General features: G+C 42.6%; 1 protein-coding gene across 1 annotated transcript; it reads left to right on the top strand.

The window, feature by feature from the left end:
• Window positions 1–476: 476 nt before the first annotated feature.
• On the top strand, window positions 477–14,970 carry CD1A (CD1a molecule). Its single transcript, XM_058439719.1, is given in 7 exon segments — window positions 477–519; window positions 921–980; window positions 7,953–8,219; window positions 8,864–9,142; window positions 9,640–9,918; window positions 10,275–10,365; window positions 14,916–14,970. Coding segments are annotated over 7 exon segments (1,074 nt in total).
• Window positions 14,971–15,893: the final 923 nt, after the last annotated feature.

Genomic DNA, 15,893 nt, shown 5'->3' with positions numbered 1-15,893 from the left:
TTAATCCTAAGGCCTTGTTTCCTGATCCAAGTGACTAACAGTAGCCAAACTCCTAGGGATCTATACAAGACAATGCTTAATATGTCCAGGTGTGGATCCTATTTGCCTTTCTGGGTTTCCATTTGTTTACTTTGCCCGCTAGAGGGCTTCCTTTATTTCATTGTAAATGCAGCTATGCTTTTAAAAATAATTTTTAAAAATCTTGCATTTCTGGGTGTTTTGTGTTAGTATGTCTTTTCAGGTCATGTAGTGTGCTGTCTTTCCAGAAGCAGAATCCCTGGCTGTTTTATGTGTTACACACAGAAATCCAAGGGTCATGTGACAAGGCAATGCTTTAGGTTAGGAAAGTGAGTCCAGGAGGAGGGACTGAGGTTAGACTGAATGGATAGGAAGTATGAGAAAATGAAGAGGAGGCTCTGGGAGCTGAGATAAAGGCTAAGGGAGGATGACAGTGAAGACACAGAAGAGTGAGAAAGATGGAGGAAGAAGAACACATGCATGGGAAGGAACAGGAGCATGGTAAGACACAAAGAATAAGCCATAATGATATTAGAGACTATTCAGTTCTTTCAATCTAGTTATTTTACAGATAAAGAAACTGAGGTCAAAGTGTTAAGGATCTCTCCAATTCAACACATCCAACAGGTGTCCCACGTGGGGGTTCATCTTGACTCAGTCTACAGCTCCTTTTACTGCAAGAGATGTGCTGTGAGAGGCCAGCAGCACACAGGCAGATAAAGCGAGTCCTTCCAGAAGCCAGAATGGCAAGGAAAAACTTGAAGCAGAGTGAGAGGGAAAAGGCATGTGGTTATGAGAGGCAGTGGTTTCTGTGGCCAGGAAATTGAGGTTTCTGTTAGTGAAGAGGAAGTCAGATGAGATGAGACCATGTGGGGAGGGAGCTTTCATATCTGGGTTCTGAGGAGAGCTTCAATGGAGAAGGAAGAATTTAGGAGCCACGTTTGTGTTTGGAGGAGCAACAGGTAAGCGCTGTTACAGTGAACAGGAACATGCTTTTGGCCTGAACACCAATGGTTCAAGAAAGTGGATCCCGGGGAAAGGTTTGGTGGCAAAGAGAAGTATATGGACTTGCCTAGGATAGCTGGGATGCCTGTCTGACTGAGTTCTAATTGGGATATATGCTATTCACCCTAGTTTGCTTCTCTGGGGTTTCCTGTGTCCAAGGAGTACATAATTATCAGTGATTAGTGATAGCCATCCCCTTCTCTCTTAATTATTTTCCTTTTCTCCAGTCCTGGTCACCTTCCTTACCTATTTTATCTCTTGATTTTTGCCTAGCATTCTGCTCTTTCTCAGCCCCTACCCCCAATTTCTCAGCACCCCCAGCCAGCTCCCAAGAAGCCCTGTTCCCTTCCATTCCCTCCTTCAGATCCTGCCCTGTACCCATCATAGCTGAGTGCACACTCAGGAGTGGAGTTGGCTGGGAAATTTGCAGACCCACAGTAGGACTACAGCTCTCACCAGCTGCTGCCTGCGTCTCTGATAGAGATCAGCTCTGCCCACAGAAAGCTGGGGTGGAGATACTTGTGGCTTGGCTCCACTTCTCTTTCCAATCTGCACCCAACTTCCTCTTCTCCTGCTTCTTCCTTGTTTAGCATCTTTTATGCCCCTGGTATTTCTGATCAGCTCCCAAACCTTTGGTCCCAGAACTCCATTTCTCAATTAGTTAATTCTCTTTCTTTTCCTTATCAAACCTAAGCTGACTCCTCTTTGCTTTTCTGACCCCATATTCAAGGTTGTAGGCCACATAATTTGTGGGGTTGTGCAGAACAAAAATCTGGGGCCCTGTCTTTCTCCATTCAGGCTGCTACAACCGAATACCACAGACTGGGTGGCTTATAACAACAGAAATTTATTTCTCACAGTTCCGGAGGCTGGGAAGTCCAAGATCAAGGAAGATTCAGTGTCTAGTGGAGGCCTGCTTTCTGGTACATAGAGTACACTTTCTGGATGTGTCCTTACATGGTGGAAGGGATCGGGGTCTCTCTCGAGTCTCTTATAAGGGAACTGATCACATTCATGAGGGCTCCAATCTCATAATCTAATCACCTCTCAAAGGCCCCACTTCCTAATAGCATAACATTGGGGGTTAGAATTTCAACATATGAATTTTGGGAAGACACAAAGATTCAGAACATAGCAGGTCTGTATTCAAATAGGCAGGAGAAGTGTGCTTTTAAAGGTAATAAAACATAAAACTTTTTCATTCCTTCTAAAGTTTTTCTCTCTTTCTCTCTGTCTCAACCTGTTATGGTGTTTTGTTTTGTTATTTTTGTTTATTTGTTTAATTTGCTAATGTTGTACCCCTTGGGCACAGGGATACTCACAGGGTGAGCACAGAGGCTCTTAGGTGCCTGGGGGCCCCACTCCCTGACTCTGGAGCGTGCGAGCTGCCCATTGGCTGCTGGGTTCCCCTTGCTGGGAAGAGGAAGTCAGTCTCTCCTTCCCACAGGGGCCACTCCAACCCTCCACAGATGGGTGACCACCATGAAATTGCAACCACTGTGTGGAGATGCACTTGATTCTTGGATCAAGGGTGGGAAAGCAGGTCGTCCTGATCTGTCTCAAAACACTCTGTGGTGCAGCCTGGGTGGGGATGGCTAAAGCCAAGCTCTGTGCAGACACTGTGGGATGCATGCCCCCAAATTTTATTCTCCCTGTGTCCCTGCCAAAAGCAAGGGAATTGTGAAAGGTGATGGCAGAAGGGGCCACCTCTGCTGATGAGATCAGACGGCTGTATGGGCAGACAGTGGCAGGGTAGTGGTGGACAGGAGGGCAGGAATTGCCTGTGGCCCCAGACATTGGGGAGCAGATGGCAGAGAATCAGTGCTGGGGAGGTGAAGTGATGGGAGCCAAGACCACATGTCAGTAGAGAAGCTCTCACGCAGGTTTTTTTTGGCTCATTTGACTTCATTTATAGAACACACATTACGATAAAATTATGAAGAATTTAAGGATGATGATCATAGGGCATCAACTATGATGCTGCATTGGTTGCATGCCCCATGAAGCAAGCCCGGGATATACAATACACCGATTAACTCACTATTTGGGGGATGATCCTGACTTTGCCTCTTTACAACCTTCAGAGAATTTTGCCTCTTTCAGACTTTGCATCCTACGACCCTGGTTAGCTCAGCCTTTGCCAACCATTTCTGCCATCTTCCACCTTGGTCTGAGTCATGCAGATGTCTTGTGCCTGATCAGACCAATGTTATTCCTCTCTTCCCATCTCCCTCACCTTTTCATTCCCTGCTGTTTGCATTAACTTGGGAAACATTTGTGTGTGTATGCTAGCTTTAGTGCCCTCATTTTGTTACCTTGGCGTGAAGTCTGCCGTCCCTGCAGCTCTATTTCATTTGTATGAGGGAGAAGCCTTATAAAGTTTTAAAAGAGCTTTTTAAGGATTACAGTCCCTATATCTCTAAGGTTTTCCCAGGAGCCATTCCACGTGAGAAATCAGGATAAGCTTGCTAAACTTGTACAGCTGACCCTTGAATAACATGGGGGTTAGGAGTGATGACGGCCCCGTGCAGTCAAAAATCCATGTATAACTTTTGACTTTTCCAAATCTTAACTATTAATAGCCTACTACTGTCTGGAAGCCTTACTACTAACATAAACAGCTGATGAACACATATTTTGTACGTTATATGTATTATATATGATATTCTTATAATAAAGTAAGCAAGAGAAAAGAAAATATTTTAAAGAAAATCAGAAGGGAGAGAAAATATATCTGCTATTTATTAAGCGGATCATCACATGTTCATCTTCATTGTCTTCATGTACAGTAGGCAGAAGAGGAGGAGGAAGAGGAGTTGCCTTGTCTTAGTGGTGGCAGAGTCGGAAGAAAATCCACATATGAGTAAACACATGCAGTTGAAAGCCATGTTATTCAAGAGTGAACTGCAGTGTGAGGGTTTGAGTCAATCTAGTCTGGAGCTAACTGAGTTTGCTGTTTTGCTGTTGCTACAATAGTCTTCAAGTTCCTCTACATTACTCTGTTCCTAGGGTGGGGCTGGTTTGCCAGAAGGTTTTGTTAATGTCTCCACTCTCAGGTTTTGGTGTTTCCTTTGTGAAATATCTCTAGAGGACCTACCACCATGCTTTCCATTCTTCTAGCTGCAGACTTGTCTTGTAATTGGTATTTATGATACTGCTTGGGAGAAGGAGTAGGAGCACTATCTTTTGTTCTGGTGCAGTCTCATTCTTAGGCAGGTCAGTTGTTTTTGAATTTTTTGAAGTTTTGTCATGTTAAGTGTTCCTGCCTTTCTTCCAGCAGTTTGGGACCTCTAATAGTCTGGAACCAGGATGTTTTCTTGTTCCTTCCCATTGTTTTTCTCCTCCTCAGCTGCAGTGGGTTTTCACATATGCCCTGAGGGCAGCAGGACTTTCTGCCCTTTCCCCACCAGGTTAGGGCTTTTTTTTTTTCTTTTAGATGGAATATTGCTCTGTCGCCCAGGTTGGAGTGCAGTGGCGCGATCTTGGCTCGCTGCAACCTCCGCCTCCTGGGTTCAAGTAGCTGAGACTACAGGTGTGCACAACCACAACCAGCTAATTTTTGTATTATTAGTACAGACGGGGTTTCACCATGTTGGCCAGGTTGGTCTCGAACTCCTGACCTTGTGATCCACCCTCCTTGGCCTCCCAAAGTGCTGGGATTACAGGTGTGAGCCACCACACCCGGCCAGGGTTTTTTTTTTTTTTTTTTTTTTTCTGTGTTGCAATAGAGGAGATGGGTCTGGTTGGGACTTACTACCCTTCCCATGCAGTAGCTGTTCTCATACCTCAGTCCTGCATCATGAGAGAGGATTTATCTGGTTTACATCTCTGACCCTAATGTTTCAGAAGACCCTGGTGAGGTTCATAGAAAAGGGCTTAGAGACTGATGTGAATTTCCCTGTTTTTGTGACTCCCAGGACTTCTATATACTCATGCTAGCCTTTACTAATTTGTCTAAAATTTTAGCTGAATTCTTATTCTTACTGGCTTGCATAATATCTGGCATCTGTCCCAAGTAAACAAGGGTTTGCATTCCATGTGTCCTTGGAGGAGTCTGTCTTTCTTTATATTTTAGGTTAACTGGTTGCCCTGATATTTCAGTTCTTTGATAAATTCAAGTTGTGATTTTGATGGTCCTGTTTCAAAAAATTATAAGTATGAAAAGGAAGCTCTTTCCAGCTTTTTGCATGCTAATCTTAACTTTAAAAAAATTATCTGTAATCCCAGCACTTTGGGAGGCCAAGGCAGGTGGATCATCTGAGGTCAGGAGTTTGAGACCAACATGGTAAAACCCCATCTCTATTGATAATAACAAAGTTAGCTAGGCATGGTGGTGTATACCTGTAATCCCGGCTACTTGCAAAACCGAGGCAGGACAATTGCTTTAACCTGGGAGGCAGAGGTTCCAGTGAGCTGAGATCATGCCACTGAACTCCAGCCTGGGTGACAGAGTGAGACTCGGTCTCAAAACAAAACAAAACAAAACAAAACAAAAAACAAATAAAAAAATTGTTTGCAGGCCATGCCTGGTGGCTTAGGCCAATAATCCCAGGACTTTGGGAGGCTGACACAGGAGGACTGCTTGAGGCTGAGAGTTTGAGCTTACAGTGAGCTATGATTATTCCACTGCACTCCAGCCTGAGTAAGAGTGAAACCCTGTCTCAAGAAAAAAATTATTTTCCCCCTAAATTGGCTTCAGATACCTTTTTTGGAAAACCAAAAAATAAATAGCCCAAACAAATTTATATGGATGATACCTACAAAGCACAAACATATATTCAGAAGCCCTTGAACAGTTACAAGCAGCATGAAAGAGGAATGTAAATGTGTCCAGCAAAGACTCATTTATGACAAAACAACCCTGAAACATCCAAATAGGACTAATAAAAAGGGATCCTGGGATAAAGACTTTGGAATAGCCGGGCACGGTGGCTCAAGCCTGTAATCCCAGCACTTTGGGAGGCTGAGGCGGGCGGATCACGAGGTCAGGAGATCGAGACCATCCTGGCTAACACGGTGAAACCCCGTCTCTACTAAAAACACAAAAAATTAGCCGGGCGTGTTGGCGGGCGCCTGTATTCCCAGCTACTCGGGAGGCTGAGGCAGGAGAATGGCGTGAATCCAGGAGGTGGAGGTTGCAGTGAGCCGAGATCGCGCCACTGCACTCCAGCCTGGGGGACAGAGAAAGACTCCGTCTCAAAAAAAAAAAAAAAAAAAAAGACTTTGGAATACTCCATTAACTTCACTGCTCACAAGTTCTGACTAGTTTCTTATAATAGGAAATTTATAGCAGGATCCTTTATGTAAATCTCATGCTAGTAACTTGTACTTTTATCCTAAATAAAACTGTATGAGATTCTCATCTCACTACGTAGGGTTACAAGTAACTTTTATGATATCTTTAAAAAGTTTCATGTTGAATATCACCTCCATAATTAAAAAATGGATGCATAGGCTGAATTCATTCATTCATTTGACAAATATTCACTAAGCACCTAGCACTTGCGAGGTACTCTGTTAGGTGGGGATACAGTACGATAACGGTATGGAACTAACACTCCAAGTCAAACATTGAAATCAAAATTCTGGGCTGGCAAACAGTAATTAGGAGCCCCCATTTTAGAAAATATTATTTCAAGCAGGCCTTGTTTTTATCCAGAGAGTGTATACAGTATAATAAAACTCAGTACACCAAGATTTATAGTTCGTGGCGTGTTTTTCTCCCTAAATAGTGAAAAAGCTCCTTCAATAAAGGGATTGTAATGTCAACCACTGCATATTCTTAAGTGTACCAAGATGCTTGACTCCAGGCAGGTGCTAAGAGAGACTGTTGGGTGAGTGAATGTATGTCAGTGAAAATCAAACAGAGGAAATTTTCTTTACATGTTTTAGTGTTCCTGTGGGTTTTTTTTTTTTTTTGTGATGGTTACTGGCTCTTCTCTAAGAATAATGGAGAAAAGGTGTTAGTTTGTACTGTCGCACAGGGCAGTCATAGGAGACTCTGAAAAAGCAAATAAATCAATGTTAAATCAGAAATGTGAATGTAGTAAGGGGGTGAAGAGACAGGGGAAGAGAATACGTGGGAAAATATTGTAAAGGACAGAGTAATCAAAAAGAGCAGGGACATGGGAACATTGATTGGGCAGCACACTGGGAGCCATTTCGTTTTATGCTCTTATTGTATGATTGAGAAAAAAAATGCCCTTAGTGGTTAAGTGGCTTTTCAATGCTGCGTCAGACTTGTTCCATAGCAGTTGAATTAGGGGAAGGTGAATAAGTTGGAGGTTGGTGACAAGGAGAGAAGCTGGAACAGAGAAGAGAGTCAGAACCACAGGGAAATCAGAGACTGAGTAGGCATCTCAGGGTTTTTGAAGGAGTGGATTTTCTTTGTTGCAGCCAGGGGAGGTTTGCCTGTTGGTTGCAGAAAGAAGTCAGAATAGAGATATCGTGGGGTAGATTTGTTTGGAACAGAAATCAAAGACCAATTTTTCTGAGAGAAGGAAATAGCATCTGCAAATGACATGCTGTTTTTGCTACTTCCATTGTTAGCTGTTCTCCCAGGTGATGGCAATGCAGATGGTAAGAACTCTGACAACTGCCCAGTTGGGTGGTGGATGAAGGTCTCTCTCTCTCTCTCTCTCTCTGTGTGTGTGTGTGTGTGTGTGTGTGTGTGTGTGGTGTTTCCCTAGCATATACCTGGAAAGTGAGAGTGACAGGCTGGTTCCATTCTGACTATCCATGACTCCAGGCCCCCGAGCTCTTATGAAGGTGGTTGATAAGGCATGGGACTGTGTGGCAAGTGAATGTCTGCTAAGATCATGATGGATCCCCTTTTCTCCAGATTCTGAGTTCCTCCACTCTGGCACCTTTCTCTCTCCATTCTCTTTCTCAATGTCTTTCTCCCCATTCTATCTATTCTTTTGCCACAGGGCTCGAGGAGCCTGTCTCCTTCCGTGTCATCCAGATCGCATCCTTTTACAACCATTCCTGGAAACGATATCTGTTCTCAGGTTGGCTGAGTGATTTGCAGACTCATGCTTGGGACAGAAATTCCAGCACCATCATTTTCCTGTGGCCCTGGTCCAGGGGAAACTTCAGCAATGGGGAGTGGAAGGAACTGGAAATGTTATTCCGTGTACGCACCATTCAGTCATTTGAGGGAATTCATAGATACGCCCATGAATTGCAGTTTGAATGTGAGTTCAGTTTCCTCCATGGAGAGTGGTGACGTGGGAGAGAGGGATTGTCTCAATGTTTCTTATTCCTGTAGGAAACAGCCCGACTGTCTTCTGTATCTCATTCTATTCTTTCCACCATAAAACTGCAATTGCATACTTTTGGGCAAGGGCTATCATCCAGACCCTAATTCTTCCAACACTTCTGCTACTTATGAACTCCTCTCTCATTGATTGCAGGGTTGCACATTGTTATCTTTTCTTACAGGTATCCTATGGCCACCCTTTTGCCTGCCCTACAACCAGATACCTTCAGCCTTCTCACTTTCTCATTCATTCTCTTCAGCAGTCTCTGTATTGTAACCCATTGCATTTCATTCAACCTAAGTTGTTATAATCCCAGTTCTCTTACACCAAGTCCTTCCTCACCCACAGCATTCACATCACCTTCTTTGACCAATTTGCCCTCTTCCTCATGTTATTAATCTTTTCCTCCACCTACAGCTCCCACCAATTCCTCTTTCTTTGAATGCCTGACCAAACCAAATTTTATTCCATTATGTCAAACCCTGCACACTTCCCCCTTCTGCTTCTACAATCTTTGCTTCTACTCATTCCATTTCATCTTTTTTTTTCTTCCTCTTTCCTCTATTTCATAACCCCAGATCCTTTTGAGATACAGGTGACAGGAGGCTGCAAGCTGCACTCTGGAAAGGTCTCAGGAAGCTTCTTACGGTTAACTTATCAAGGATCAGATTTCGTGAGATTCCAGAACAATTCATGGTTGCCATATCCAGCGGCTGGGAATATGGCCAAGCATTTCTGCAAAGTGGCCAGTCAGAATCAGCATGAAAATGACATAACACACAGTCTCCTCAGTGACACCTGCCCACGTTTCATCTTGGGTCTTCTTGATGCAGGAAAGGCATATCTCCAGCGGCAAGGTCAGTCCTGCATCCTTGCTCCAAGAACTTTTGATTTGAAAATCATACCCCTCCACCACCCCCTTCCAATTTAGAATAAGGAAGAGCCACCCAGAAGTGGGAAAGCCTGGGTGCAGTGCCTCACATCTGTAATCCCAGTGCTTTGGAAAGCTGAGGCTGGAGGCCCACTTAAGGGCAGGAGTCCCAGACCAGCCTGAGCAACATAGTGAGACCAGTGTCTCTAAAAAATAAAAATAAGTTAGCCAGTCATGGTGGCACACACCTGTAGTCCCAGTTACTTAAGAGGCTGAGGCAGGAGGATCGCTTGAGCCTAACAGTTTGAGGTTACAGTGAGCTATAATTTATAATTATGCCACTGCACTGCAGCATAGTGACAGAGTGAGACCCCGTCTCGAAAAAAAGAGAAATGGGAACGATGTGTCTATCTAAACTTCTAAACTGTTGTGGAGATATGAAACTCCAAGTCTGTATTTGAATATCTTTTCTGTCCTTTGCAGTGAAGCCTGAGGCCTGGCTGTCCCATGGCCCCAGTCCTGGTCCCGGCCATCTGCAACTTGTGTGCCATGTCTCAGGATTCTACCCAAAGCCCGTGTGGGTGATGTGGATGCGGGGTGAGCAGGAGCAGCAGGGCACTCAGTGAGGGGACGTCCTGCCCAGTGCTGATGGGACATGGTATCTCCGAGCAACCCTGGAGGTGGCCGCTGGGGAGGCGGCTGGCCTGTCCTGTCGGGTGAAGCACAGCAGTCTAGAGGGCCAGGACATCGTCCTCTACTGGGGTGAGAAAAAGCTGAGGCCCAGGCTGCAAATGCCAGGAAGTGGTCCTCAGGCATAGAGGGAGGGCAAGCTGAAAATTTTAGGATTTCAGGGATTATAGCCCCAACATGAATAAAAATAAACAATCTAAGAAATGGAAGTGTTGAAAATGAGGGCCCTGTAGATGCAGGAGGATGCTGAGGGTTAGCTGAAGAATCCATCTCTGAGCAGGGATGAGAGAAAAGCATAGAAAGAAAGAAGATTGGTAAGTTGGACACTCAAATGAAAAAAAGAAGCCCAGGGAATGCAGTGAAACAGGGAGTGGATGAAGTAAAATGTGGTGGATTATAACATCCTTGGTGTCTCCCCAAATTCACAGAACATCACAGTTCCGTGGGCTTGATCATCTTGGCGGTGATAGTGCCTTTACTTCTCCTGACAGGTCTTGCACTTTGGTTCAGGAAACGCTGGTGAGTTCTTTGCATGTGTCTTTCCTCCTCTTAGCCTCTACCCCACTTTTCTTCCTATGTTTTTTGTTTCTCTCTCCTCAGTTCCTCTCTCCCCAGTCCCCTTCCCTCTTACTCCACAATTCTCAGCTCCACCTTATTCAGAGTGACTTCTGTCTCTGTTCTCATCAAGTTTCTGTTAAGACACACCATGAGCCTCCTCATCACCCTTCTCCTTTTAGGGTGAGAGACCAGCAGCCCAAGGGCTCAGGACACACCTGAACACATCGTGGTGATGACGTCCTCTCAACTCTCCTTGTAAAACTTTCGTTATTTTTGCTTGTTTCTGATTAATGATCATTTGTCAATATAAGCTCAATTTAATTTTGCAAGATTTGCTGTTCTGACCTGTGTTCTGGGACTTGAAAATTCAAATTTTATCTCCAAATGGAATGGGGTCCTAGCAACCTCCACATGTTCAACTATTAATGGATCATCAGGCCTGTTTTGCATATCCCTTACTCCAGAGGGCCTTCCCTGACTCACAAGTGGGAAGCAGTCTCTCGCCGGTCTGAACTCCCGCCCCATTTTAGCCGTACTTTGCTAACTGTGCTCCTCACTTCCTCTCCTTCGTTGCAGTTATTTAGGTCCCCCCTTTCCTTCTAATTTTTCAGCTCCTTCAATGCAAAGTACATGTATTTTTAATATATGCATCTCTGGTGAAGGATCTTGCCTGCATGAAACATGTTCTCAATAAAACTCTGTGTTGAATGTATGCCAAATTTGTAGTGTTTTCTTATTCTTTTCCTTCCTGGTGCTTTTGAAGTAGTTGAGACATTTGATACTCTTCTGGTTAAAAGTCTTCTCGCTTGGAGGAAATTTTACACATTCCTAGTTCTATAGTTTGTTCTCTGAGCTCCAGAGGAGAAACACAATTTTGCCTCTTACTACTCTTATCATTCAACTATAGAGAGCTCTTCGAGTTAAATTATTGTTCCAGGTATGCAAGGCAGGATGTATATCTTTACTATTCAGTGGTTCAGGGACAAGCAGCAGAGTTCTCACACTGGAGCTTGTTAGAAAGGTAGAATTTGGGCCTCACCTTAGATTTACTGAATTATAATTTGTGTTTTGGAAAATCAGCAGGATACTCACATGTCCATGAAAATTTGTGAGGCACTGATGCTGGTGATGCCTGAGATGTAGTACAAGTGTGTCACTGAAAATGAGCAAAAAAGAGAACAAGAGTGTCACTCCTCAAGATTGAAGTGAGATCAAGGCAAGTAATGTACCTACTGCACATTCGCATTATTCATGGCAGTTGTGTTCTGTGCAGTTGCTGCAAACACTGAATTCGTGAGCACTGAGCCATTGTTCCCAGGGGAAATACAGGTGTTAGGTTCTTGTGAGATTTTTCACAATATTTTTGTTAACTGATGAATACATAGGCTTGTTTTATGTGTGTTTCTGTTTAAAAACATCTTATTTTACATATGCATGTATTTATAATTAATTCATTATATGCAGTATTTCTGTATAATAAAATACTATCTAAGAAGTGTTTAATGTATTCCTGACCTTGGTTAACATGATCATAAATTTCTTTGGTTTTCAGCTTCACAACATTGCTGTCCACTACACTTAAAAAAAATGGTTGTCATTTCATGAATCCACAAATGTAGCTATTTTCCCATAGCTTCAGCGTAGCATTATAGATGTTACTTTCCCAAGCAGCCTCACCTACAGATGGGTGAATTTCCTCCCCGCTTTCCTGCATGTACTGCACTGTTGATTTATTAACATTGAATTCATAGTCAACAATCCTGTAACTATAACAAAGCTTATTTAACACACACATTTTTCTCTGTAAGGCATGTCACAGCCTTCTTATGCTTAGGAAAATGAGACAGCACTTAAACACTACACTTGGGAGCCATTTAAGATTGTGAAATCACCAACCAAAAACACAAAAATGTGAAAAAGTTGGCACTATATAGACTACAAGAAGGATACTTGTTTACTGTGTGAGAGCTGGAGCATGAAGACAGAGCACCACCTTTTGCGACCTTAGTTACGAACATGTTCTTTGGGGGACTCAAATTTTGTACCTCTCTGCACATATTCATGAATGATTGTGAAAGTGCTATGAATATATATCTAGGGGTTACAAATAAAATTTGGCAAGTAGAAGAATTAGCAAATGTAACATTTTTAAATAATGAGGACTGACTATTGACCCCAGATGGTAGTATTTGTCAAGATATCCATAGCTAGACTTCAATTACTTTAGGATTCATGAATTAATTAAACAAATATTTTTTATGATTCTGCAGGTTGCCATTTTCATTTCTTGTTATTTCTCAGTTTTCTAGTATACTAACTTATTTGAGTTGAACTTGGGGAAAGGGACTTAGGTCTAATTTGTTTAGGATACTGAGAAAAGGGGCCCAAGGCAAGGGAAACATCCAGGCAGACCAGGTGCATTTGGCAGCGGCTGCATAGATGGAAATTTTTGGAAAATGAAGTTGTGATGGGTGAGGGGGAAAAGAAAAATATGCGACAGAGGAGAGCAAAGAATGGGACTGCTGCAGTCTTTCTACCTGTGTTTGACATGATTAGTTCCAACTCATTTGGGTTTCAATCCACCTTGCCACATTTGCATAGTAGTCATCTGGCTTTTGGTTGGTTAATACCACCTTCAGCTCTAGTGGTCAGCCTAAGGCAATCATGATAACTCATTCTTTACAATGTGATAGGCTAAAGGATGGAAGGTAACCTGAGATTTAAGCCAATCATCATATAGATCCCACTTACCCTTGCTCAGAGTGGTGGTTCAGGGCTATGTACCTGTTCTAAAATGACACTGTTTACATGACGCCTGATTCTTGTGTTTGACAATAGGAAAAAGAGATGCTCTCTCTTGTCCTGGATGGTACGATGGGAGGTATAAAGCTTGAAACAGCTCAAGTCACTTTTTTCAGCACCAGAGAAATCACACAGGCAAGAAGGTAGAGGCAATGGACTCTCAGAAGAGTCCAGATTAAACTGTATGCAAAGCCAGAATGAACCCTGGACTTCTCAGTGATGTTAGATGATATATTTCCTTTACTGTTTCAGCCTGTCAAGTTGGGTTTTCTCTTGTTTGTGCTTGAAAACATCCTATCTGATGTACATGGACCCTAGGGTACGCTTAGCTGATTTTACTCTTGGTTGAAGTATTCCTCTTTATTTCCATCTTCCTCTTCCTCCCTTCTTGGGATTGGCTATACTTTAAAACTGATTTCTTTTCTTTCACAGGTTGAGTATTCTTTATCTGAAATGCTTGGAATCGGAAGCGTTTCAGATTTCAGATTTTTGGGGGGCTTTAGAACATTTCCATACACCCACCCACTGAGCATCCCTAATCTGGAAATCTGAAACTTGAAATGCTCCAATGAGCATTTTCTTTCAGCATCGTGTCAGTGCTCAAAATGTTTTAAATTCTGGAGCATTTTGCATTTCAGATTTTCAAATTAGGAATACCTGACCTGTAGTTTTTTTCTTATATGTGTCCTTATCTTTTTAAACTCTTACACTGTCCTGTTTTTAACTATGCTGCCTGAATTAATTACTCTCCTGAACTTTTCATATATTTCTGACCAGGAATAAAAGTGCTGCATCTGCTGCTAAGTGAGTGACTTTGGAAGGGTTCCCTGATCTTCCTTCTTTTCTTCTGTTAAATGGGGGCAAAAATATATACTCTTAGGATTTTCATAGGAATGCAAAGGCAATCTAGTGTTATTAAAATGCCAGGAGTTTGGTCTACGCCCTGCTGCTTGCCACATAGAAGACCAGTTACTGAGGCAATTAGTATTGCCAGGGAAGGGGGCTTTAATTGACTGCTGCAGCCGAGGAGATAGGAAATCAATCTTAAATCCATTTTCCTTGATTGACTATAATTAGGGATTTATAGGGCAGGGAAGAAACAGAACCCTGTGTGCAAAATAGGAATTAGGGAGAGGTAAGGAAGAAGAGTTGGGCAACAGCAAGCAGGTGGTTGCTTAAGCAATCATGATGGGTGAGGAGTCTGGCATCTTGTTGTCCAGATGCAGTAGTTTGGTAGGTTTTAGTTGTTTTTGACAAGGTTTAGTTCCTTGGCCAGGAATGTATTGCTAGTGACTTGGCTGCTGTGGGCAGGAAGACTCTCGAAAGTCCTCCTAAGTAGCTGCCCAACACTTTTTTGGCTGCAGGTGGGTGTTGGTTTTTCTTTCTCTGGCCCTACCTCTGCCAGCCCCAGCCGTGTTCCTGATTGCCTAGGAAGAACAGCCTTTGAAATGTGTCATCTGAGTCTGGATGGGTGAATGTCTTTTGTGGGTACCAGACAGTGGGATCTTCTCCTCTCAATTTGGGGAATTCTGAAGGAATTTCCATTTGCAGGTTGAACAAGCCCAACTGATTGATATTGGAACTCGTTGGTTGCTGCAGCAACTGGACAGTGTTTTAGTGAGTGCTTGTTTATTTGTGCGTGTTAATATAGTCACAGGAAATCAGAATTTGATAAACTGATAATATTTTATAACACTGTTTGGCTTCAGTGTTCTTTGGAATGTGGAGAAGTTTGGCTTCTCCATGGGTCATGCTGTTGAATGAGACAGTGGAACAGTGTTAATGGTGTTACGTGTATCTAAGCTTTTAGGCTGCTGTTCTAAGCAGGGTTGGGCCTGGTTAGTACATGATGTTCTTCTACAGTGCTGTTTGGCCCTAGTGTTCTTTGGAGCCTGGGGAAATTTAACCTTTAGTAATCAAGCGGCCATGGAAACTGCTTTACCCAAATTTTGGTTCAAAGCTTTCATTGGGTTACATACTGGGGCAAACAAACTTGAACCATGTGAACATGTTCCTAAACCAGTGGGTTGGTATTGCTATCTCATGTCTAGAGTTCCAAGGTAAAAGCTATTGGATCTTTGTGTGTACATGTGTATACATGTTTAGATGTGTTTATGTGTATGTACATTTATTATGTTGTATGTTGTGTCTACCAAATTGGCTTATAAATAAAAGAGCATCTTATACATTAAATAAATAAATCTAAGCAATTTTCAATTTTATGTGACTTAAGTAAATGTTTATTTAAAAAGCTGGCTTTAAAAACATTAGTAAGATAAAAATAAGAATGTCTTAACAGTGTTAGAATATATTTTCGTCTGGGTTTTATAATTGTCTTTGCTAGATACTTTGAGGTGTCAGTGTTTGGCACAGAAGGTTATAAAAGTATAAAGCCAGCCAAAACAAAATGATCTTTGTTTGTGTGCCTTCTTTGGCAAATAAGACTAATTAAATGTTGTTAGTTTAATAAAAACAGCTGAATCTTCTAAGTTATTGGCAAAAATACCTATGTATTTAAGTTGCTTACTTAGGTGAACACCTAATATTCATAGGCTACAAATAATGGTCAACAGAGCAACCTGAAATGATGACTACCTTTGTCTAATAGCTCAGTTTTCAGAAGCCACTTATATAAATTTTTTTTTTCTTTTTTGAGATGGAGTCTCGCTCTGTTGCCCAGGTTGGAG

The sequence above is a fragment of the Hylobates moloch genome, unplaced genomic scaffold (assembly GCF_009828535.3).
Source record: "Hylobates moloch isolate HMO894 unplaced genomic scaffold, HMol_V3 SCAFFOLD_5, whole genome shotgun sequence".
Lineage (NCBI taxonomy): Eukaryota > Metazoa > Chordata > Mammalia > Primates > Hylobatidae > Hylobates > Hylobates moloch.
This window is presented reverse-complemented; position numbering and strand designations above follow the sequence as displayed.